We start from the raw sequence: 26744 nt of genomic DNA, 5'->3' as shown, positions 1-26744 counted from the left end.
TTTCATTCATACATCGACATAATGGTGAACATTTTGGCTCATCACAAGGGCTTGTATTGCTAAAATTGAGTTGTGTTGCTGTGATCAGAGGCGGTGTAACATGTGATGTAGGTGCAAGGGGAGGGGTGGTGTGTCCGTATAATTTGCCAAACATACCAAAAATGTAACATGTATATCTTTTTGTGCTCGTCCGTAATTTTTGAACACAAACGCTTTAGAAAATACCTTTTTTTTTACTTTTCAAAGATTTTATAAGCTTGCGTCTCCACCACTACCCTCCACCTTTGATTTCACATGTTGCACTGTCAGGAACCCTCCATCTCATTCCTCGAGGTGCATTATTCTTCCACTTTCACACTATTTCACCTTTTCTTTTCACTTGCTTGCACGCTTGAAAACTTGCTTTTTTGTAGTGAGTCCATGTAGTCCAAGTCCATGCCTTAATGGTGGTGTATGCTTCCAGCTACAAGGCAGCAGTAATAATTACTACTGCCAATGTCCACCCAACTTCGAAGGACAGAACTGCGAATACAGTAAGTAGAGCAAGGTTGCCACTGCACGTCAAAATGCTTATTCACATACATCTTGCATGACACATCATTTACACTTTGATGTACTTTATAAGAATGAAATTCAAGTAAAAATGTGTCGTTGTTCGTATTAGCATTTTGAATGCATGGATGGGCCCATAGTACAATGCATGTCCATATTTATCTATGCTGGAGTCACACTAGATAATGCATTAAGTGTAAAACGTTAAGCTTAATCTTCAGCGCCAGTCCCTATTAAAAGCCAATTTCAATATTTTTTAAAGAAATCACTCATAATTTATATACATATTTAGCACCGTTGGACAGAGGTGACTTGATGTGGAAATTTTTGAATGTGTATAAATTCCCGCATTATCTTGCTGTAAGCGTAAAATTTCGACCCTATAAGTGCTAACGTCGCCACGTCAACCCTCATATCACAAATTGTGACCCGAGCCAGCATGATATCGGAGGGATTTCTTACTTGTGTACATCTTCTTGTTTTGTTAATACATGGCAATCATCATTTTTACTTCCACAGTATCTCCGTGTAATCCTAGCCCGTGTCTCAATGGAGCAGCTTGCTCGGTTACCCAAGGCCAGTCCAGCGATTATCAGTGTAATTGTGTCCCAGGATTCCTGGGAGAAAATTGCGAGACAGCGGGTGCGTAACATATCGGTTTGAATTAAGTGATATAACGAACATCGTATAGTTTTAATCATTGAATAAACAATGCACATAGTAACAAGGTGATGATGCAGTGTTAATCTTAGTTATGTATACAAACATGCACAACTGTATACTGAAGTTAAAAATATCACTTTTAGGTGGACTGAGGGATATTTCTAAAAAGAACATATTTTTTTTTGCACATTTTTCCTATACTCATATGTTGCTTTGCATGTATTTGCAATTTTGATGTGGTAAAACTATTTCCAATATATACGATACATGCATACATGTATCGTGATGTCATTATATCCTCCCCTAGCGTGCATGTTCTGTCTGAAACGTAAATGATATATATTTTGTTAATTTAGATAACAATGCACATGTAGAATGACAATGGTATATTGCAAGTGAAAGCATGCTTGCAAATTTATAGACATATGTTCAAATGCATTTTTATTTGGCCGTTGATGACATTCAAATACATAACAAGTCAAGTTAGTCACAGATAGATATGAATGATTGTGTAGTGTTGTCGTATAATGCATGGGCAAGTCCAAGATACATGTATTTTGGGCGTTTGATGGCCCATAAAATATTACCAAGTATGAATTAACACATGCTGTATCATTTCACTTTAAATTCGGTTGATTAAAGCTTTATTGGTTAAGAGCTGGAAACTTTTTACAAACACTATTTCATTTGTTCATTGAAAAAAATTATTTAGCTATTCATGAACAAAATATAGCAACCCCGTGAATTCGAACTATACATGCTGTGAAATATCAGTAAAGCAAACATGATTTCAGCAGTGGTTCATGTTGCCATTTATCTATAAGTATTCGATCATATTGATTGAAATATTAGATGTGGTCGCTAACATACGGGACATAGAAGCTTGTACTTGCCCAAATGAGCTTCATATAGTTTTATTATGCATGTCAATATTTTATCGACTCGTTGTATAACATTGCTTATCCTGCACGATGTATATGACTTTTGCATGCCACCTATCCTCAGACCCATGTTCCAGTAATCCATGTGTTCGTGGACAATGCTTCCTCAGCGGAACAAACGTCGATTACTTCTGTATATGCCCAACGGGTTATACTGGCAGTACTTGTAATGAAATCGAAGGTAAACTATTGCACCCGGTCACTTTCAATTTCATCATTTTCATGGCCTTTTATCATCTTTTTCTCGTTATAGTAATAGTTCCACCAGTTCATTTAAACCGGCTAATTAATTAAATATCTTATAATCAATTTTGATTGTACGACTATTCTATCAAATCAGAATTGAATCTAAATTGTGACTTGCTAAAAGACCCATTTTGATGGCTAATGTTTTGGGAGCTTGCCAGCTTAAGCCACTCAAGACTGAGCCTTGAATCACGTGACGTTTTGATAGATGGTTGACTAATGCGTAATGCGGTATAGTTGTGATTAATTGTGAACCTTAGGTTTGTTACCCTTTCCTATTGAAAGCTAAATTTCGTTTTCTGGCATCAAATTAATGACACACTTAACCATGTTTACCATCGGGTTGGATTTAATTTATACAAACATTTCCTGAGTAATGTCGTTTTAAATATCCATTTTAGATCTACACGATAACGAAGTAAACCAAAATATTTGTTCCAAAATGGAGGAAATAAGTTGTTTTCTGGCATATAAAATGTCAACCTAATTGAAAATTGAATTTGTGTTTTTATATTCAGAGCCAAATTACAAGTAAGCCCGGAGCAAATATTAACTTAGGTTTGTAGATTGATTGATATATTGCTCAGAAAGCACGTTTAGATGTGTACGATCGACTGTATTTTGATAATGTATTAATAAATGCTTTGTGTTTTAAGATCGATGTGCATCCAGCCCATGTCTAAACGGTGCTACTTGCCTGACTAACGGGCTGGCAGTGACATGTCAGTGTCTACCCGACTTCTCCGGAGAATTCTGTGGAACATACGAGCCCAGTAAGTTTTGGAAGAAAAACTTTTTTTCCTTAATTTATCCTTTTAGTCAACATTGTTTCAAATTGTACTAGATTGAAATATTAACGGGCTTGAATTAAATAAAACAATACAAAATGCAAAGGAATTGCATGGAAAGTTTAGCGTGTTTCGTTTACCATTTATTTTGTCAAATGAAGATTTATATTTGCCACACCTTGATTACAAGGTAAACCTAACAATTATAAAACGATATTTCTTGTAGTTTTGCAAACTTTGATTTGTAGACAATGTATTTAGATTTTCTAAGTGAGATTCGCTTTTGAAAAGTTTACAGGACGAGGTGTAGGCCATGTGGTTTCCATTGATATATCAAAGATTTTGTCTCCTTGATGAAGATATTTTTACTGAGTTTTTAGTGTGTGTAGTAGAGTAAAATTAAACATTCGAATTCAGTTAGATACAAAGTATTTACATATTTACTCTTGCGAATTCAACATGCCGATCGATAGATTGTGACTCAGAAACTACAACCCCCACAACCAGCATGTAGCCTACTAGAGAAATATCTAAAAGAAATTAGAATAATGATGTTATTTTCTTTCTTTGACCTTAGCGAGTCCATGTGACTCAGACCCATGCCAAAACGGTGGCGGATGCTTTGTCGATGGATCCAATTCCCTGCAATGTGTTTGTCCAGTATACTACAGCGGTGACTTCTGTGAATTCTTCACACGTGAGTAGAGTATACCAGTCTTTTATATAGTCTCCATGTTCAGTTTAGGATGTATAGTTTATTGATTTCAATAGATTATAAGTTGTAGCCAGGCGTGCATGCGCACATATGTTGATCCGTTGTTTCTGGTGGCATACATCGTGGATATGGAAAAGCTAGGGAAATTTGATCAAAGTTGCTGCAGGAGAAGGAAAGAGATTATATTTGTACAGCTTTAATTATGTATGCCTGAATGTGCCAGCAAAAATATTGTTTGTTACATATCCTGCTATATTACACCGAATGTATTTATTACACAGTGAGTTAGTTGTGGTATTTGAACGATCCCAAATATGTTTAAGTTAAAGCACATTCAATCTTCTTATCATTCAGTTATTGCATATTCACCACTACGAATTTTAGAATTCATATCAATATTACACGATTATATCAGTTTTATTAACCATACTAAACGAAACAAAGAAGAAAAAACCTTCAACAAATATCCATTGCATCGTATACCATTGTGTCATCAGCAGTGACTGCAATCCTGATGAATACATTTATTTACTGCGAATCAATTGAAATACATTACAATACAATATTATTCGAACAATTAGGTTAGTTTGCATTATGTATGTTCATTTTATTTGCATCTATTTTAATGTGTTCGCTTCATAGTTTTGTCAAGCATAAATGTCATGTTCATTTGCACGATCGTTTGTCTGTCACATTAACCTGCTCGATTCAGCTCCCGATGTGTGTCAATCGTTGCCATGTGGTGGAAGTGGAATTTGCTCAAACTTCATCAGCTATTTCACTTGTCAGTGTATCAATGGCTACACAGGACTGACATGCTCAGAACGTAAGTACATGTATTCGTATGGTATTTTCAAAATAACACTCAAAATAATAAAAGTAATTTATTATTGAGTGTATCCATATGCCCAATCGTATTATAAGAATAGTTGTATAATTATATAACTATTTTACAGTAAAATGAACGTTTGACAATAGTTGAAATCAATAGGTAACATTTAACCGGCAGAATCACATGCATAACACATGTATTATATAATGGAAGTTTATTACATTAAATGTTTGTAACGAAATTGGGGATGATGAAATTAGATGTTGAAGAATCAGTCTAAATTGTAATAGAAAACACCATTATGTGGGTGATGAAAATTGCATGAAATTCCCTTAATTTGAAATTGCTTCTTTATTTGTAGTAATCACGTATATGATCTTAGATCCATTTATATCATGTATCTCTAGAATTCTTTTTCTTAATGAAAATCAAGATTACTGCCCCTGTACCTAAATAATGACAAAGATAGATCACTAAATAATTCAAATACTTTCAACACCATATCAAAATGTCAAAATCTATTTGACTAAATAACGAATATCATTTCATTGAAAACCTTATGAAGTGATCTTTAGCACTTATGTATTATTTATATCGATGAGACTACACAAATTTCACTGTTTGTAAAATATTTGAAATTAAGATCTTGCAAAATATCACGGGTATTTCGAATACATACATGTAAATGTGTTGTAAATTCCTGCATTGTCTGTATGTTGTGTTGTTTGCAAGAAATTTGAAAGATGCATTTATGGACAGTAGGCATTGGATAATTATCACTTTAGGTGTAAAATTGTGATGTTATTGAGGCATATGCTTGTTTACCCACTAACGTCTTTGATTTGCTCAGTGTAAAACTCTTGACTTCTTTCTGGAATGTGGACTTTAAAATAGTCATTGCAACTAATTGCTGGATTAAGATTTTAAATAAATATCTAAAAACGTGCATTTTACTAAACTGTATATAGTCAAAATCAATCAGGATCTAACAAAACAAGGTAGCAGGTACCAATGAATTAAACAGCATATAAGTAATACCGAATTGATTTTTTTTTTCTTCCCCTTCCCCCCCCCCCCCCCCTCCCCTCCTTTTTTTAACCATAGTTTGCGCATCATTCAAATTCATTTCTGAAAGACAACTGGAATTTGGTGGCAGATGCAAACAGTTTTAGTTCGGTCCACTTTCTCTCCCGAGTTCAGGTTGACAATAGGATTTGAACCCATAACATTCGATAAAAATGCGCTTTATCAGCTCGATCCACCCCGCCCCGGCCATGGTGCTTTACATAAACGAAAAATAAACCCCCAAAAATCTTTTTTATTTCAGCACCCAGTCCTTGCATCTCAAATCCCTGCAAAAATGGAGGTTCCTGTGAAACATTCGGAACATCCTATCTGTGTGATTGTAGCACGTCTCCATTAGGTTTCACTGGTGTTACATGTGAAGTTGGTAAGTAAAATCGACATCTATATTGATGTGAAATGACATATATTTCTGTTTGATTCCTTTTTTTTTTCTACACGTTTACAAATTGTTGGGAGGTGCTGTTGAGTCGACTCCGGCTCCTTTTGACCCCATGTACAAATTATTCCCATGAATCCGTTTTTGTTTTAGCACCTGTCACTTCTGTCCATCTAATCCTTCGCCTTTCTTTTTACAACAAATTCTTTGACAATTGATAATTTCATAGACAAGTATAAATTTTAAAGATAGCTTGGCTACAGAAGAAAAATAATGGATAACAACAAGCCGGGTGTTTAAAGAATACGCAGAGCTTAGTATCATGACTACATTAAGATATTAAGGCGTTGCTGTATTTTGTGTATATATGTATAAAATGTTTTTTTTATCTTTTGGGGGGAGGGGGTTCCTCATATTTTTATCTCCAAAAGGCCTCTTGTATTGATTAAACATTAAAGATATGCGCAGTTATCGACCTTCGACCTTATGGTCGAGAAATGGGCACACTTTCCATTTTGGTAATGAACTTAGAACATAAAGAGCATTTTTCGCTTTCCCTCTCTCTCTCTCTCTCTCTCTCTCTTTTTAGAACCCAACCCATGTTTTTCCAATCCATGTATTCGAGGACAGTGCCTGAACCGTTTCACCAGCTACGAGTGTGATTGTGTACTTACTGGAGGTTACTCAGGAGACAGATGTGAAATCGGTATGAGAATTGATTATTTCAATTTATAACGAGAGTGAGTTCCACAGAAAACTACGAGGAAGGGTAATGTGCTGGATTTTAATTTTCTCCGATAGGAGTATTAAGTATCAGAATTTTTAAATAAATTCTAATAATTGTTTCCCTTTCGATTATTAAAGAAGCATGTTCTTGGTTCGAGAAAAAAAAATCTTAAATGTAACTTAGTTACCCTCATAAGTATCAGCCCTTCGTAATTTACAATTAAAAACAATTTTGATAGTAAAAATGGTTTATTATATGAATAAAATCTTTGGAAAATTCGTAATCACATAATGTTCTTGTAAAGTACTACTATCCCTCAGTGTTAGTATAGTTGTCTCCCTGTATGAAATATTACGACAACAAAATTTAATTTGCATTCCCTTTCATGTTTAGCTCCTAATCCTTGCGACAGTGTGGTATGCTTGAATGGAGGTCTGTGCAACGTAGGAACGTGTGACTGCTCTAACACTGGCTATGCTGGCACGTCGTGTGAAATACGTGAGTATACTAGTAGTTGACCTGCCAAACTTCTTTTACATATCCACAGTCTTTTGGAAGCACATAAAGACGTTAAACCGTTTTGTGCTATCCAAGAACGACATACAATTATTATTATATGCATGTTGCTGCTACAGCAATTAAAGAGGAACAATTTCAAGACATCCTTCACGTTTATGACGACTTCTTATTCCCTATGTATTTTTGGTATGTTGATGAGACGTATATCTCCGAAGATATTTTGCAAACAATATAGGCCCCGTTGCATAAAACCTATGGTCACTTTACCATCAATATTAACTACCATGACAACATTACTAAACAGCTATCAAATCAAGGTTTCCATGGAAGTTACCATTAATGGCAAAGTTACCACCAATGCTATGTTGTATGCAACGGTTTAAGCCAGGGACGACAAGTATAATTATGATGTCATTTAGGCCTATGTATCTTCCTTGGGTCGATACTGCAAGTGATAACAAGGCATTAAGCCGTCAGATGTTAAGGATATCCAATGATGGGTTGACTAATTATACATCTTTATATTAAATATAGAGTGTATGCCTACATTATGTACTTCCAACTATGAACTAAGAAAAATGAAAATAAATTACAATTTAATGTACTATACCATTTCTAAGTTGAGGGTAGAGTGTAGATGAATAGACATGGATTTAAAAAGAAAATTGTATTGATTTGATTATTTTTCTGTCATTTCACATGTTAAAGTGACTGACTCATGTGTATCGGACCCGTGTCGCAATGGAGGAACCTGTACAAACTTTGGATCATTTTATAGATGCGCTTGCCCTGCACCCTTCAATGGAGATGTGTGTGAAACATGTAAGTGTGATCAGTTGAAATCTATACCATAATTGATAATTAGCACATGTGCTAAATGTACTACTGCTAATGCCACTGTATTATACTACTACAGCAGTGACTTCTGCTACTACAACCACTTTTACTAGTACTACTACTGCTACACCACCGCTCATACTTCTACTGCTACTGTTAATAATTCCGATTACTAGTAATATGTCAAACCTTGTCACTTATGATTTCATGCCTGTTAAATAACACCCCAAAAATAATTATGTCAGTTCATATCTGAATTGTTCTTACCTTCTCTCAATCTTACTTTTAATTACACATCTAATGATCAATTTGATCATCTGAGGCAAAATTTGTATTTGTTTTCTTCTCAATTCTATTTCATTACAGATGTGGATCCTTGCCTGGCAATAAACCCATGTTTGAATGGAGCAACTTGTGCGGATCTGGGCACAGGAGAGTACTTTTGTAGCTGTCCAATTGGTTTCGAGGGAAACCGCTGTCAAACAGGTAGAACATTCACAAACAATGATATGTTAAGAAATCGGTTAACCTCGGTAAACAGTGCTCCAGGAGCAATCCTATACAAAAAGATCATGTTTTCAATGCAAATTTTTGGAGTTTCATCAGCCTATTTATGATTGGAAGGGACTTTAAATCAGCTAAATGTATGAACATCAGTTGAAATCCCACAGTGAGTGAGTATGTGAACTCTTTCCTTGGTGTGCATGAGGTTTTCAGTATCTAATGGTGACTGTAACTTTCTGCTAAGGGTTCAATATGGTTTAAAATGGTTTGAATTGAAATATTGTGTGCGACATTTTGTCATCATAAATCCAATGCATGTGGTCGAAAAAAATTAAGCGTTCCTGGCCAATTTGTTTTTGTTATCTTAAGGTTTTGCCGCATTTTCAAATGGGTTGCAAATATATCGATAATGCTTTACTTTAGTTATTGGTGATTTTTGTCCTATTTGCATGACTTGCATGAAAGTTTACCCATACTGACCCCCTTTCCCGCCAGTTATCAACTACTGCGAGAGTGATCCGTGTCAGAATGGTGGTGCCTGTCAGCTGATGCAGAACATGTATGGCTACACCTGCGAATGCCCTCTAGGCTACGGTGGAATCAACTGTGAAACCCGTAAGTTAAATACCTAGCGTATGTATTTTAAGAATTCAAAAATATGTAATATATTTATATTGAATGTTAAGATAAATGACTAAAGGTGTATTAAGCGTTAGCTTAAAAGGTTATTTCAAAATGACCGGAATTTCTGAAATATAGACATGTACCGTTATGTTTCATAGCTAAATCTAGCGAAATTAGCAATGGTTCAACTTGGAAACCCCAATAACATGATATACATCTGTGAGGACTTGTGATTATGATGTAAAATAATGTGTGACCTTTTACCACTGACAATTGAATGCATATGTATCTTGGTTTCGTATTCGTAGATGGTTCTCATTTTGCAATACCTTTATCTTTTATTCAACATTTGTTATCGCACGTGTCAATTTTTAATGGAACGTGTCTGTATCCTTTTAGGAACTATACCGTTACCCAAATCATTAGTAGTCACAAAGTGTTATGGGTCTACTTACAAGTGCAATCATTGTCAGTATATTGTTTTTTTTTTTCTCCAAACAATCAATGACGTTTTGGTTTTCATTTTGTTTGTTTATTTGCTATGCAGTCATCGATACTTGTCTTAGCAATCCATGTCTGAACGGTGGTCAGTGTATCGAGCAGTCAGGGTTTACTTATTCATGCGTTTGCACCAGCCAATGGTCGGGTGGCAATTGTTCTGAACGTAAGTTTGAAAATTCATTTTTCTTCGAGAAATCGTATTGTGGAATCCGATTATTTCTTAATGATTTACGATCTCTTTATATAACTTTTCTTACTACCTTCCATCCTTATTTCCCTCATTTTATCAAGTAGGTATCTTAATCAAAAGAAGTTAGATTTATGACCCTATCCTTGCAAGCAAATTCAAAAGTTCTGAGTCATTCTTTTTGCAACAGAAATTGCTACTTGAGAAAATAATTTGTTTCTATCCTAATTACGATAAGAGGAAAGAAGCATCCTGTCGACTAAGACTGTCGTATGTTTTCACCGAATGGAAGCCTGCGAAGGAACTTCTAAATGCTCATACACCGATGCCTTTATTAAAACGGTTTAAATATTTAAAGAGCAGTGTAATATCTGTACTGTCAAGATGTCCATGATTGATTTGCAATCATTTTTCATTCATTTCTTATTCCGACAGCTGTGGATGCTTGTGCTGAAATTCCTTGTGAGTTTGGTGGAGAATGCACAAATTATTTCACTTACTTCGTCTGTACATGTCCTCAAGGACGATGGGGATCCAGATGTGAAAATGGTAAGTAATTTTACCCTCTGTTCCTTTCGTATCGATCTCAATCTGGTAGTAGTTTTCTTCTATAGCGCAATCAGCACTGGTTGTTTAAATGCTTTTGAGAAAATCTGTCCATCACTTTGAATAGGCAGTGAATGGGAATCATTTTTGTTTGCACTAGCAAGATAAGAAAGAAATCAAGCCATGATCTTTCTGAAAATGAAACAAATTTAAACAACGAACAAGATGAGAACATACTTGAACAAGGTATTGCAATAAGTGTACGTTTGTTGTCTAAGATTTGATATGCCCAGGACTTCTATACTACGATAATAGGTATCGCTTAATTGTCATAGTCATGATAGTACAGTAGCTGAAAAGGTAACGTTCTTGTACATAGTTCGTAAAATCAACGTAGTAGATGTCTGTTTACTTCTGAAATGTTTAGGGGTAATGAATCAATATGCTGAATGAGTATCTTTTGTATCTATTTTTTTTCTCTCATATGTGCATTTCCAGAAAATACTGAATAAAATATTCTTATGTATCGTCTTATTTTGTTCTAGATTTTGACGAGTGCAGCAGTAACCCCTGTCTTAACAATGGACTTTGTGAGCATGGACACAATAATTACTCCTGTACCTGCCAGCGTGGCTTTGAAGGCGAACATTGTGAAAACAGTGAGGAATATATTTCATTCTCATTCATTTGTATTTAGTATTTTGTACTTAATTGGACACGATTTCTACAAAGTACCCATATTGTAGGATGTTAGCGATAATTACGTCAAAGCTAATGTCTTAATAATTAAGTGTATCCAAATACAATGGGCATAAATTTTGAAAGCTTTATGTAATATGTTTAACAAATGGATTTGGAGAAGTTAGTTTAGCCTTACCGTTTGAGTGAGAAAACGTAATGTATCGCACGGTTGACAAAATCGTTAATATTTGAGACATATCTATCTATCTGTTTCATCTAACTGAAAATTCTAAGGCGACTTGGTTGTTACAAGATGATATTATTGTGAATGTACATAGTGCCTAAGACATCTATGATATGTCTATATAAGCGCTCTACATATTCAGGCCTTCCCACACACAATGTATGCACCCTTCTCCACCCCATCGGGAGTATTTCAGCGTAGTGTCTTACAACAATTTGAAAAAATGTACACACCTACATTGCTGGATACATCCAAAAGGAACTCATAAAGATTTCTCCTATTTCCTTTGACAGATATCAATAATTGCGAACCAGACCCATGTCAGAACAACGGCATATGCACGGATGGGATTGACCGGTTTACCTGTACTTGTGACACTGGATTTATTGGAGCTACATGTGCAGAGCGTAAGTATTCTCTCGAAACACACTTGCCCGTGATAGCCTTTTCTGGAAAAGCATTCCACACTTTGTGGTTTTGCTAAAGAAGTGTTTAGTTCAGCACCCTAAAAAATATACCAGATGCATGAAAGGAAAGGGCAAACATGTTTATACATTATTGTGTTAATATGTTAATAAATATGATTTAAGGGGAAAGGATGCGGACATTAAAATATAATTAACTGTTGATTGTACGTGCGGTGGCAATATATTCCCATTGACCATGTGATGATTCTATCTTTCAGTGGTTGATACGTGTGAAAGCAATCCTTGTCTTAATGGAGCGACCTGTGATAATCTCTTTAACTCCTACCAATGCCGCTGTGCCAGGGGATGGAGCGGCACTAATTGCGAGTCAGGTAGGTTCACTGCTTTTTTAATGTTTGTTTGATGTTTGTTTGTAATTGACAAAAATTAAACGTTGCATAGCTACAGAGTGGCACGGATTACATGGACTAAAGTTTATCTGGCATTACGGTTCTGAACTATTCAATTCAATTCAATTCAATTCAATTCAAATTAGATTTTATTCAAGACTTGTCAAAAAGTCCAAAGGCTAAAAATGCAAGTTAACGTCAAACAGATAATCATATGAAAAAAACATTCAAAAACATAATGTCTTTGTACTGTTCCACAGGTATCATTAAACATTTTAAAATTCCTATAATGTAGCTAAGATGAGCATAATATCCAACTTGTAATGTTGTGAAAGACTGGTTAATATCATCCTAAATGATTGTTTACTCAGTGATTCAAAAATGGGTATGATTTTACTATACCGTCCCTGCCACTTCAAGCCACTAAATGTGGCGTGAAATAAATGTAGGTCAGTTACTTGAGAAATAATGACCGTGCAGTCCGTTGTTATCTTGCTATAGTTAATAATGTTGAATTCTGTTTGCGTCTATAATGTCAAAATGCCTGTGATATTTACCAAAACGGGATGTCTCATTTGTATCCCTCTGTTTTTTTTCCTTCCGTCAGTTACCAGTTGCAACGTGGACTACTACTTGGAAGAATGCGCCGCGGTCGTGATCACCAGCCCTAACTATCCCGCAAGCTATGACGACAATAAAACCTGCTCCTGGCTGGTCATCTCCAACGAGCTGAACCGACTTCACATCCAGGTCACCGACTTCATGACTGAAGACTCCTATGACAACCTGCATATTGGTGGTGGCGCCCTCATCGGGAACCCAGTGTCTCTGTTTGCAGATGGAACCTTGTCCGGATCCGCACAACCTGTGAACTTCACGTCAGCACAGACGACCGTCTGGATGCGATTCGTCACCGACCTGGATAAGAGCGCGAGGGGATTCAGAGCTGTCGTCACTGACCTGTGTGATATTGGTAAATCTATTTTCGCATTAGAATGATTGTGGTTAACCGTAAAAGCTGTACTACTAAAATGTGTAAACCAACCCCGAATAAAAATAAATGAACATCGGTATAATACAGTCAAAGTAGCAATAGTATATTTTGTTAAATGGAGACGTTGGTCGTCACTCTTGTTAATAGGGACTTTTAGATTTGCACGCCTACATAGTGGAATGCTACGTGTGACGTCCTTTTACGGCACTGCCGGGCACTTCACATTTTCTCCTTGATATTTATTCTATAGATTTCCCATGTGCCAGCAACCCTTGCTTGAATAATGGCGAATGTGTCAATACCAACGACAATCTCCAGTATTTCTGCAGATGTGCTCCCGCTTTCACCGGCGACAATTGCGAGATTGGTAAGTTCATCAGAAGATTCTTTTTTGACTAAAACATTTCTACCAAATTAGCTTCTTTACCTTTCTTTCCTGGAATATGTTTAGTCAATCATCATTCGAATAAGATGCTGTTCAATAGAGGATAACAGTTTCATAGAAAGAAAATTGCTATTTTTTATAATTCATTTCTATTCACACTTAGCAAATAAATCAGATTAATGTTACAGGTGATAAGACAAATTACGAGGTTGACCTTATAAAGAGGCCGATATAAAAATTTACGCCTTGCTTCATAGCCCTGTGTTATATTGAAATTCTAAAACTTATTAATACAACCTTTCAGTATGATATTTCTAGCTCCATTAGAGTACACCACCAGTGACTGGCAATTTTAAGAAAATGGTACTCGGAATTCATGTTTTATGTTAAGTTCGCCTCAATGTGAACATTATTATACAACGGAAAAGAAAAATATGTGCCTTACTCTTTAGTGTAGAATACACTTACGAAGAAGAAAAATATTAATAGATGATACTTCTGTAATAAAAAATTATCAGTTTATATAGGCCTATATGTATATATATATATATATATATATATATATATATTGGCCTTCATCAATCAATAGCTTTTCATGTATATGCAATGTGCTTTTGTTATGATTCACATTTGTATAACTTTTAAATGTTTTATGCGAAAAAAAAAAAAAAATCAAATTTGAAAGATAGATAAGAGCGGCCAAAACATTGGGGTACAGTAGGCAAATGAAAGCACTCAGTATCTTTGTATCCACGATGTTGTGAGTAACCAATTATTTTTCAAATTTGCTTCTTTTTTATGAGGTAATTTTTATTTAAGACAATTTAATGGGTTGGTGTCGCAGTATGGGAGCATGGGTATTTACGAACTTTTACCATATTTCAAATCACTCCTTCCCTATATATGATCTCCTTTGATGGGTATTGATTTGGTTTATTGGGAATGCATGCAAACTTTGAAATTGTTTTCCCCTTGTACCAGCATGTAATGGGTTACAACTTTCAAGACCGCGTGCCTCATACTTTCTTTTGCATCTGCATGTGTAATCTAGAAAACAGCGTTCCCTCGTGTGATGTGACCTTAGTTCAAGCAATAAGAACCTCACATGTATTGCCATTTCGCTGTACCCTTCCATCGTGCACATTGTACAAGAATAAGTCAGTGGAGTATTTTTATCGTTAGTCATATGATAAAATGTATTGAGTTCTTGAATGAAATCATGACGATGATGTTGATGGTGACAATGATGATGATGAAGTTAGGGACGATGATTATGACGTACAATTAGTTTAGATCTCTATAAACTTTGTACATTCGACTTCACTGTCTTGAATAGGTGTACTTGATATGTTAACCGAATGCCGATTTTTGGTTCGACTTCGATGTTGTAAATAAACAAGTGTTTGTATAGTCCTTATATTACAGTTGTAGCTATATATACCAGCTAATTACTTCCCATTACAATGTCATGTTTAAAGTGATTAGTTCAAATTCATTCACACAAAGCTGAGTAATCAGACTAATGATGATTGTTTGTCCGGAATAGCATAAATTGTCAGGATTGTTAGTTTATTGTATCTCTTCATTTTCTGCGGAACACATCGATGAGTAGTGTTTATCCCTATTACACAGTTAACATTTGTTATTTGCAATGTATTTGACGAGTTGTTCTGTGGAATTTGTTTACTGAGGTTTTCTCCCATTCGAATCACTCGTCTTTGTTGGTCAATGTCGTGTCGTAACATCGGTGTAACGTTCCGTAGCAGATTAGGTAACAACTATACGATTATACAACAACAGACACCATTGTTTAGCCATCAAATAAATAAATTATGTTTGTATGGTTGATTAGTTTTTTATTACTAGCCTTCCATCAGTGAATTTAATTGTATATTAACATCCCTGTTTAATATGTATTTTTCCCATTATTGTTAGTAAATAATGCATTCAAAGAACGTATTTTCAAATATGCTCTATTATTTCCCCCTAACAGTTATCAAACTTTCAATTCCGAATCACAATTGGAATGTCATAAAAAGAATCAGATACAAAATATATGTTACTTTCTTAATGTACAGGGTTAGAAATCCATCATGTACTTAGAGATCATTTCATTTAGAGTGAAATTCATCACTTAAAAAGGAATCAGTGAAATTAACTCTTAGAAGAGTTATTCGACCAGTACTTTGGAGTGTATTAAACTCCAACGGAATTGCTTCCTTATATGGCACCTAAATAAAAAGATTTCCATACCTCTGCATTAAGGGATTAGACCTACAACTGGAATGAGATTTTTTTAAATATATAAATGATTTTGTGTATGCTTGTTTTTGTAGCTGTACCGACACCATGTGATAGCGACCCCTGTCTCAATGGAGGTAGCTGCTTCTTTGACCTTGCCACTGATAGTTTCGTTTGTGATTGCCCCGCTGGTTGGGAGGGCACCAACTGCGAAGAAGGTATGATAGTAATGATGATGATGTTATGATGGTGATGGGGATGATGAGATGATAAATAGTGATGATGTTTTTAACGATGATGATGATGATGTGATGATGATGGTGATGGTGATGATGATGATTGTGATGATGATGAGATAATGGTAATGATATAATGGTGATGATGAAGATGATGATGGTGACGATGATGATGAATTGATGATAGTGATGATGATGATGATGACGATAATGATGATGAATTGATGATAATGGTGGTGATGATAGTGATGATGGTGATGATGATAATGATGTGGTTGATGGTGATGATGATGATGATGATTGTGATGACGATGAGATAATGGTGATGATGAAGATGATGGTGACGGGGATGGTAATTTTGGTGATGATGATGAAAAAAACATACTTAGAAAAATAATTATTTTGAAAATAACGATAACGATGTTGAATGACGAAGTTAGGCCAGTTAATTATAACAAATATGATGTAATGATAATGCAATGATTACCGCAAAATGATGAATAAGATGACGATAATGATGTTGATGATCATGATGATCGTCATCATGATGGTGATGATGGGGGTTACCAAAATGTTAATTTTTATGCTGATAATTTCTACGATACAATGATGACAGTTATGATATTGGATGGTGATGATGATGATAATGTAGGTTATTACAGACTTCTTGACCGTTGTAGTGGGTTGGGATGACATTTGTATCATTAATTCATGCATTATATTTGTACCAGCTCTTCACTGATTAGCCACTTCTTTTTCTCCTTTTTGTTTTGTTTTGCAATATTTCAGAATTCATTATCATGTGCCCTCCGGCTCACTGCTTGTACGGTGGACTGTGTAATATTGATGCTAACGACCAGCCACTGTGCAGCTGTCCAGAGGGATATATCGGTGACCGATGTGAAATAGGTATAATATGGATGCTTCTTTAATCTCTGATAATATATATCGAGGGTTCAGTGACATAAAGACATAACTCCATGTTTTGCCAAAATGAGTATTTTATATCAAAATGTTCAGAAAATGTGGGCTTTCCAGGAAACACAAAGACTTAACTCTACCCAACAACTTATTGAAGTCAATGGCTAGTGAAACATGGACATAACTCCTTCAGGCCCAAGTGCTCAGTGACAAATAAACCACTTTTTCTAAAAAAAAATTGCCAAAATGGAGTTACGTCTTTGTGTCACTGACCCATCGATATATACTTAGTGTCTTCGCATAGGCCTACTGAGGACCAGGCCTACGGAATCTCGATTAGATCATTACATTACCCAATCGCGAAATAGTTAACAACTTTCTAGATACTACCCAGCAGTTAGTTGACACTCACAAAGTCAAAGAATATGACGAACAATTTTTAGATTTTTTTAAATATGGATTCTAAGGCCAAAAATAGACAGGAATTCCAAGATTTTATGGGGTTAGATTCTCTCAGCTACCCCATCGCTAAGATAAACAGTTGTTACATTTTTTAATATGACAGTTTGGTAATCTGAATTTAAGGATAATGAGATATAAATATCTTTATTACAGCCCAATGCCCCAATGACTACTGTGGGGTGAATAGCATTCAGTGTTTCGTCGTCGACACGGGTGAATACTCGTGTCAGTGCATGGAAGGTTACACTGGATCGCAGTGTGAAACAAGTATGTACCACACCTATTTCACTATTTCTGTTACTTCAATCATTCTGTCTGTCTCTTTCTCTCTCTTTCTCCCCATCCCCTTTCTCTCTCTCTCTCTTTCTCTCACTCGCTCCTTCTCCTTCATTCTCTCTCTCTCTTTATCTCTCTCTCTCTCTCTCTCTCTCTCTTCCTCCCTCATTCTCTTTCTCTTTCTTTCTCTCTCTTCAAGATACAAACATGTAGTCAGTTGTTGTTCTTTAGACAAGAAGAGTATTAAAATTACAGTGGTGTGTTCATGTCGATACAAATTAACTCTTGCCACGGAGACCAATATCTCCTTAAAGGTAGTGTTCATTTTAGTGCTCTTTACATGGTTAAGTAATGTACTTCATTGTATCAAGGAAGCCTTTATGAACAAAATCGTCAAGTTTTTTAATTCCATTTTCCAAGGAGGAACTTTGTTAGAGTCACTGGCAACAAGCCTGTGAATTAATTCTGAAGGGAGATATCAAGCTATATAGTCCTGTATGCGGGGATTATCATAATATTTAATACTTTATGGCTGCCAAAGCAGAACAAATCCTTCAGGTTATAACATATCTCCATTATATTAACTTCATTTGAACATTTCCCATTTGCAGATATCGACGAGTGCGGAAGCGAACCTTGCCAGAATGGAGGTGTATGCCTAGATGGTGTGAGCGGTTATGAATGCCAGTGTAACGACATGTTCAGGGGTACCAACTGCGAATCACTTTCCAGTAAGTTTCGAACATTATACGCTTTTAAATTTTTCGTATGATTCTTATTTTCATAATATTATTACGCTTCTGATTATTCATCCGATTTTTATAATGCACAATGATTTTTATTAAACGATTGTGGTTGGAATGTGATCAAGGAGTTATTGACATTTTGACGTTAACCTGAAAGTGAGCGAAATTGTCATTGACTTGGCTGAAAACATAAAAGGAACTTCCTTAAATCCTGTATAAAAGACCATCGTTTAGTGAGGGAAATTGGCTTTTCATGTTTAGTCAGAGTATTCATATTTCTATTCATACTGCGCTACTAATAACCTTAAAATCACATTATATCCAGGCCTGATTCTATTTCAATTTCTAGTTGAAGAATGTTCAGGGATCATCTTCAATTGTTTTAGAAACTTTCTCAACATATATTTTACCAATTTAAATAATTCATTTATTTTTGGGGTATTCGATACAACATTTCTTAAACATTGTTTCAATAAACGAATGATGAACGTCCATTCGCAATTTCGAATATGCCTAGACAGTCCTAAATAATATTCTCGATCCCTACTTTTGTTATCTCCAGATGCATGTATCGGAAGCCAACCCTGTGACAATGGAGCCGCCTGTATGGCTGATGCTAATGGTCTCAACATGTGTGTATGTCAACCTGGTTTTGAGGGAGATCTCTGCGAAGTTGGTAAGAAATAAAGACTATGAATGTTTAAAGATACAAAGATTCATTAATGTAAACATTCTTAATATGAGTAATTCCGAGAGGAAGAAAAAATATGTTCATCTTCGTCAAGTAGTTTAGCTGAGGAACCTTTTGGAAAAGTTGAAGTTATACAGAGTTCTATAAGTAATGTTTTGATAATGACCTTCATGACTAATTATAGAGAGTATTTCCTGTTGATTTAAAGTTTAAGAAAGGAATGAAGTAAATTGAATAAAATAGGCTTATGTTTGATTTACAAGCATGTCTGAAATAAAATTCATTGTCTACTAATATTGTATTCGGAAATTTATAGGATACTGGTTTATTATTATCATTAATTATTATTATTATTATTACTAGTATTACTATTATTATCAATATGGTTATTATTATTATCATTATCATTATTATAAGTAGTATAGTAGTAGCAGTAGACCTACATATAATATAGTATTATCGTTATAATTAATAATAATAACAATCATATTGATGATGAGAATGATGATTACAAAAATGACAATAATAATAATAGTACTAATAATGATAATGTCATCATCATTATCATCATCATTATCATCATAATTCTCATTACTCTTTTGTAATTCTTATTACTACAGCCATCAATGAATGTGTAAGCAACCCCTGTGCAAACAATGGAGTGTGTATAGACAGTCTAAACCGATACGTCTGCGTGTGCAAGACTGGCTACACTGGCGACGACTGCTCAGAGATATGTAAGTCTACAAAATTTATTTTGCCCCACCCTGTAATCATGTTGACACAAAATAGTATAGATTACAAATTAAGAAAATAGAAATACTTGTTTAAAGTTGTTATAATTTATTGAATTGCATTTATTCATCACTTTCATTAAAGCATGCAAAGTCAAAGAATATAATAAAATATTTCTTACAAACATGAATACGCCAGTAAAATGGAAAATACACTAAGAGAAATTGCGAAGTGGTTGTATCATCAAAACGTTACAGAAACGTATTAGGTAGATGATCCCTACACAAAATGCAAAAATTAACACACACAAAAAGGGACAAAAAATAATACAATGGTAATAAGCCAGTTCGCAGTTGCAGTTTGAGCATGAGCAAATAAAGGTCATCGCAGACCAAATTGTGAAATAAACGGAGACAAAATAGTGGATACGTGCTCAAGAAAGTAATTTAATCATTATTCATTTATCAGTGCACTCCATGATCCGCAGAATATGTAAGTATTTTTTGGAAAGTGGGAAACAAAGGCTATTTAGGTTGCAACTCCATCGCTGTAGGAGTGATTATTTCAAAATGTACAAAGTGGGACCTCTTTATGTTTTGAAGATCTGTGGATATTCGGGGTCATTTGGGATATATGCTAACCGTGGACTGGTCCATTACACATGCAAGTTTCACAGAATAAAAATAAACATCATGCAAAGTTTTCAGTTCACTATGACGTCATCTCCGGTTTTGTTGTCATGATAATCCATTAAGTCAAAGGACTTGATTTAAATGTCATCCATTGTAATTCACGAATGTGATATATCATAAGGTTCATAAGGTTCATAAGGTTCATCTTTATTGTTCATTTAACAATGGAAATTCATCGTGTTACATGGTATTGCGATACACATATATTTAACATAATACACTCATACAAAAGTCAATAAAATAATTTTAATAATAGTATAAAATAAAAAAAACAATTAACAATCAAAACAAAGATATAGTCATGCATTGAAAAAATATATAAATGTCTATCAAGTTAGGTGGAATGACTATAGGATTTTACAAGTGTCGATAATGTATTGCATTATTATCATTGCAATATTATTATTACTATTAGTATTATTAACAATGGAAATTCGTTGTGTTACATGGTATTGCGATACACATTATATACATATATATATATATATATATATAACATTTTATATTTTGAACTTGAGCTTGATTATAATTGTTATTTTTATTTTGTATGATTGTTATTATGATTATTATTCTTATAATTACAATTGTACCTAACGCCATCATCATTATATGATAATTATCTTTATTAATATTAATATTATTGTTAAGGAAAGGTATCGTTATTGTTTTATTGCCCTATATATGATACCTTCCTCATTCAGTATTCGTATGGAGCTAGGTACAAATGAATTTAAGAGCCGATTTGTCCGACAGCGTGCTGATCTCAACCTGTTACCGGACCGCATTCTTACATAGTTTTCGTTTAAAGGATGCTGATTATTCATTAGGATGGATTTGGCTTTTTCTACTATCCTACTTCGACATAGTTCTCTAAGGTTTAATTCTTGTCCTATAATCTTCTCGGCCTGTCTGATGATTCTATTTAACATAGTTAAGTCTCCTTTACGACAACTCGTGTACCAGACTACATAATCAAATGCGATGATACTCTCAATTACAGATTTGTAGAACAAGACCATTATAGTGCGATCGACATAAAATGTTTTCAATTTTCTAAGAAAATACATCCGTTGCAGTCCCTTCTTGCTAATTGATTTACACTGATTCCCCCCCCCCCACTTCAGAACATCGTCAATAATAGTACCAAGGTATTTGTACGTATGTACTATTTCAATTTCCACCCCATTTATTCTTGCCGGACAGCTACTCGGTTCGACTGGTTTACTGTGTCCAAAGTCGAATATCATTTCTTTTGTTTTTGACGTGTGGAGATCCAGAAAGTTGTCATTACACCAATGAGTAAACCAGTTTAAACAATTGACATAATTAGTTTCACATTCCTTAATTAAACCTACAATAACAGTGTTGTCGGCATATTTGAGAATAGATACATTTTGTGAAAGGTAACGGCAGTCATTAGTGTAGAGGACAAAGAGGATGGCAGAGAGGACACAACCTTGAGGTGAGCCTGTATCGGTCAATATTGGCTCACTTACGACATTCTGCACGCGGACGCGCTGGATTCGATTCTTAAGAAAGTCGGTTATCCAAAGTATTAAGGATGGTTTAACTTCAAGGCGTATCGATGAGTCGATGGGGCTGAATAGTGTTGAACGCGGAAGAGAAGTCCACGAACAACGTGCGCGCGTAGCATTTCGCTGCATCTGTATGCTTATAAAGTAGGTGAGTCAAAACAAGTACAGCGTCTTGAGCTGACTTCTTGCATGGGCTGGTAGGCGTACTGATGAGGGTCAACCAGCTCTTTGAGATGCTCAATCAGACATTTTAGTACGATCCGTTCGAAGCACTTCATCGCCATGAGGTCAATGCCATTGGTCGATAATCGTTGACGTCGGATGGGCGGGGCTTTTTAGCCACAGGAATAACAACGGATGACTTCCAACAGCGGGGTACTACTTTCTGATCAAGCGACATCTGATACAAAGCGCAAAATGGTGGTGTTAGTTCTCTTGCACAATAACGTAGTACCTTTCCGCTGATCAAATCTGGCCCGGATGCCTTCCTTGGGTTAATTCTGCTGAATTGAAGGCATACACCTCTCTCCTCTATCTTAACAGAATCATCTTGCGAACGGAGTAATTCATCTGTCTGTGCCGCAATGACGTCACTGAAGTCGTTGATGTCGAACCGTCCGTAGAACTTATTAAGCTCATTCGCAACGTTTAGGGGGTCATCTACAATGAGACTCGAAGAGATTTGTTTATACATTAACAAGATAACGCTATGGGCAAAGTCCACGAAGACATTGGTGATTTACCTATATCCAGAACTACCTGTCAATAATAAAGAAAAAATATTTTGACAGGATTTTAAACGCGTGTGCCCACCTCGGCGTGTCTTGTCTTACAGGAATAAAAACACATTAAGTAGATTTATGTATCCTTTGATACGGATCCAGGGAAGAGAAATGAGCTATAAAAAATCTAAAAAATCTGAATCATTACAACCCCTTTTGGGGGGACAACCTAGATTAGTAGGTGTTGGAAACAATTTCATTCTTTTTGAGCACATGCTAACGCGCTCCGTACATTGCCGTATTACTCGTGTATTCGTATCACGACCTATAGTTCTCAACATATTTCACGTTGGTATTTCTTTCTTTCTCTTACAGCTGACGGTAGCAACAACAACCTGCCCCAGGCCGCCACGAACAATCTCCTGATCGAACCCTGGTGGATTGCCCTCATCTGCCTCATCGGTCTCCTCTTCGTCATCTTCGTCGCCGTCTGTCTCTGCACGATGAAACGCCAGGACGATCTCGATAAGAAGAAACTCATGGCGCTCGGAGTCTAGAATGTATAGGATTGTCGTTAATGGTGAAGCCTAGCCCCATCGAACCGAAAATGATAATGATAGATATGCTGAATAAACCCATGATTAAAAGTATAGACCTTATAAAACTGAGCTTTCATCAGTAAAAGGCGATGTAAATAAATATAAAACCTTTAAAAGATAAATAATACAAAGATTCAGCCCCATAAAGCTACTTTCTATAACTATACTAAGAGAAATTTACCTTTTCCTTCTTTTTCTAAGTGCGTTTAGTACCTGGCAGGCCTGTACTTACCGTTTTGAGTAAGAGTAAAATTAAAGTGGTCACATTTACCCTCGCCAATCGATCTTTTAAAAAAAAGCCAAGGACAACTGTTATCGCTTGTATTTCATTCTGTTCTTGAAGCGTTCCAGGTTATCAACTCGAAAATAATCAAAATCTCACACAAACGTTTATCTTTCGACAAGTCTCTTGATGTTTGTTTCATTTATCCCCAAAGGAGGAATCTGGGTTTTCTATACCGGTACCTTTAATCAAAAGCATAATTACCGTTATCATTATCGGCTAGATGGGACTAGGCCTTTACCGATCAAAACAATTCCATGCATTTGAAGATCATCAATATTTTTATGCAGAAAAAGCACACAAACGCCATTACAACAGGCGACTAAATTTTGTATCAATAGAACAAATGATGAAATTACTAAAGACAAATGTTAATATATTGCATGAACATGACATTGTATTATTAAAATTTCCACCTCTTCCTACATACAAATGTATATAGAAATAAATTGTAGAGCGCATTTCGTACTTGTTTAATACAATAATTGATGTTTAATGCGACTGTTGCGGCAGTATTGAAGTAAAAGTAATTTTTTTAATAAAATGTAATGGTTTTACTCTTATACATTCATTCGTCCGAGTGAACGTTATTGGCGAATGAGCGCTATACAAGAACCCACTATTATTATTATTATTATTATTATTATTATCCTTATTTATTAAACTCTAATAAACAATTCATTGGGATGAAAATCTGGTTATTTTCAGATTGTACGTTTGGAGTTCAGTGCCGGACATTGATTTTAAAATAATGGTGATTGTATAGATTGGAAGTAAAATGTTTACGTTTATTTTTAATTGATTGTATTAATATGCTTAAGTTTTGAATCTAGCTTTAAGGGTAAATTGTTTACCATGTTAATAAAAGTCAGCATGTGCACTGCTGTAGCTAGAGCTTTTACTAAAATTGTCATCTGCTTGGTGAGACACTTCATAAACAAAAGGAAACTCAATATATAAATGGCCAGTTAAATATAAACATTCATATCAAACCATGAATGGCGGTAATAAAATTTTGAAGTGTGTAAAGCAAGTGGGGAATTAGTTTCAATCACGAAACCTTCTCCAACGAATTTAAATAGTTTTTATTTCAATGAAAATGTTGAAAATTGTTTTAAAATGGAAGTTATCGATATAGGATTAAAATAATAACCGTTTTTTATGATTACTTTAGCGATTACTTTTAGTTTTTAATTATGTTTTTTAATTATGTCTTTCAGTAATCATTTCTTTTGATATGATAGCAGTACATTGAGTACATTTTAACAGGTAGTTTTTCTTTTTTTTTCTTTTTTTTTGTTTGATTTCACTTTTTTTTAAATGCACAAAAATGTCTCATAACACAATATATTAAGCTGTATTAAAATGACGTGTACTTAAGTATACCGAGTTGCAATGTCTTTCGAACTCTGAATGGCTTTCAAAGAAAAGCAATAAATTCTTGTCTTTCTCGCTGTTTTTATATCAACCTTTCATCTCAGATCATTTGAACTACTATACAGTGTGAGTTTTTTTTAAGCTGATTTTCTGAGTGTAATTCTTTTTCTCACTCGCATGGTATAATGCAATTGTTCGCTCGGTTTAGAATTCTTGGCGTGCAATTGTGAATTCAAAATCTTAAGTAAGTTTCAATACCGCTTTCACAGTAATTATAGTTGAGCTCAAATTTTGCAGAGGGACAAATGGCTCCCTTGTTACTTGTTAGTTTTCAACAAATATATTTTAATACACAAATCTATCCATTAATTCACCGTTGGTACATTTTTAGCGTATAAGTATGTTTCTGTTATTATTTTTGAAGATATGTTTTTATGATATGAAATTAAATCGACATTTAGTGCAAAGTCATTGAAAATAAATGTCATCATCGCCCGCTAGTCTTTCAAACGGGAATTAGAGGTTGCTCGTTCGAAATTAATAAATTGATCATTTAGCTCATTATTGCACTTAGATTGTTGTAAATTGAATTCAAATTCTTTTAAAATGTTAAAATAAGTTGCACTTACTGAGTAAGGGCTTTGCATAGCTCTATATATGGACTCAGTAAAATCCAATAATTTGTGTTATATAATAACGTATTCTTGAAATATGATTTTTTTTTTCTTTTTTCTTCATGACGTATATATAGTTTGATAGTTCGACTAGGAAATTTTTGTATATTGAAGTTCACGTATACATTACCATGATTAAGATTAATAATTCTGTTGATTTTGTAGACGATATATCATTTTCATTTCATAAGGAAATAGACGGTAAATGTATTTTTTATAAATATTTGCTTTGCTTTTACTGAAAATCCTTACAATCGATCAATATGTAATGGTTAAATTTCATCAGCAGTTTTCCTTTACTCGGTTTATTTCTATTTTTTGTGTTTTTTAGTCATTCATTGCGTCGCGTTATATATCAACGAAATAATGTAATGTGGACAATTTTTTACATGCAAATAAACCTTATAAATAAAGCAACATTCGATGCTCGTTTTCATTTATGACGTATATCGTATTATCTTTTATCTATTTAACAAAATTAATTGATACATAGTGTACAAAATAAAGATATTTTCAATATTTTGTTCTTAATATTCAAACCATCACAATATTACATGAAATTGGTAATGGTAATACTAATAATAATTGTGTTCACGCACGCCTACCTCATCAGCATCAATGCTGTTCTTTCTGAGCTAGGGCACTGCAATTATTTTCACCCCAGCGTGTGTGTGTGTATTGGGTTTTTACAGACGTGTATCAATCAGATATGATTATTTACGTCTGGGACCGACCTTTAAACGTCACCATCCGAAAGACGTGACTCAGTTTCGAACCTACGTCCTCGGC

General features: G+C 34.8%; 1 protein-coding gene across 1 annotated transcript in view; it reads left to right on the top strand.

Moving 5' to 3' along the window:
• LOC762514 overlaps nt 1-26372 on the top strand; it is a 135071-nt gene extending 108699 nt beyond the window's left edge. The window contains exons 130-156 of the mRNA XM_030991701.1: nt 414-533; nt 1072-1194; nt 2221-2337; nt 3059-3175; nt 3768-3887; nt 4618-4731; nt 6065-6187; nt 6789-6905; nt 7320-7424; nt 8154-8267; nt 8649-8768; nt 9282-9401; nt 9958-10074; nt 10534-10647; nt 11190-11303; nt 11863-11976; nt 12255-12368; nt 12994-13359; nt 13631-13747; nt 16102-16224; nt 17032-17151; nt 17779-17892; nt 18513-18632; nt 19210-19323; nt 19959-20075; nt 20542-20565; nt 23398-26372. Coding sequence (XP_030847561.1) covers nt 414-533; nt 1072-1194; nt 2221-2337; nt 3059-3175; nt 3768-3887; nt 4618-4731; nt 6065-6187; nt 6789-6905; nt 7320-7424; nt 8154-8267; nt 8649-8768; nt 9282-9401; nt 9958-10074; nt 10534-10647; nt 11190-11303; nt 11863-11976; nt 12255-12368; nt 12994-13359; nt 13631-13747; nt 16102-16224; nt 17032-17151; nt 17779-17892; nt 18513-18632; nt 19210-19323; nt 19959-20075; nt 20542-20565; nt 23398-23579 — 3380 coding nt within the window. The 3' untranslated portion in view covers nt 23580-26372. The remainder of the gene's footprint in view (nt 1-413; nt 534-1071; nt 1195-2220; nt 2338-3058; nt 3176-3767; nt 3888-4617; nt 4732-6064; nt 6188-6788; nt 6906-7319; nt 7425-8153; nt 8268-8648; nt 8769-9281; nt 9402-9957; nt 10075-10533; nt 10648-11189; nt 11304-11862; nt 11977-12254; nt 12369-12993; nt 13360-13630; nt 13748-16101; nt 16225-17031; nt 17152-17778; nt 17893-18512; nt 18633-19209; nt 19324-19958; nt 20076-20541; nt 20566-23397) is intronic.
• Nucleotides 26373-26744: the final 372 nt, after the last annotated feature.

Source organism: Strongylocentrotus purpuratus, unplaced genomic scaffold (genome assembly GCF_000002235.5).
Source record: "Strongylocentrotus purpuratus isolate Spur 01 unplaced genomic scaffold, Spur_5.0 spur5_scaffold_2, whole genome shotgun sequence".
Taxonomy (NCBI): Eukaryota; Metazoa; Echinodermata; class Echinoidea; order Camarodonta; family Strongylocentrotidae; genus Strongylocentrotus; species Strongylocentrotus purpuratus.
This window is presented reverse-complemented; position numbering and strand designations above follow the sequence as displayed.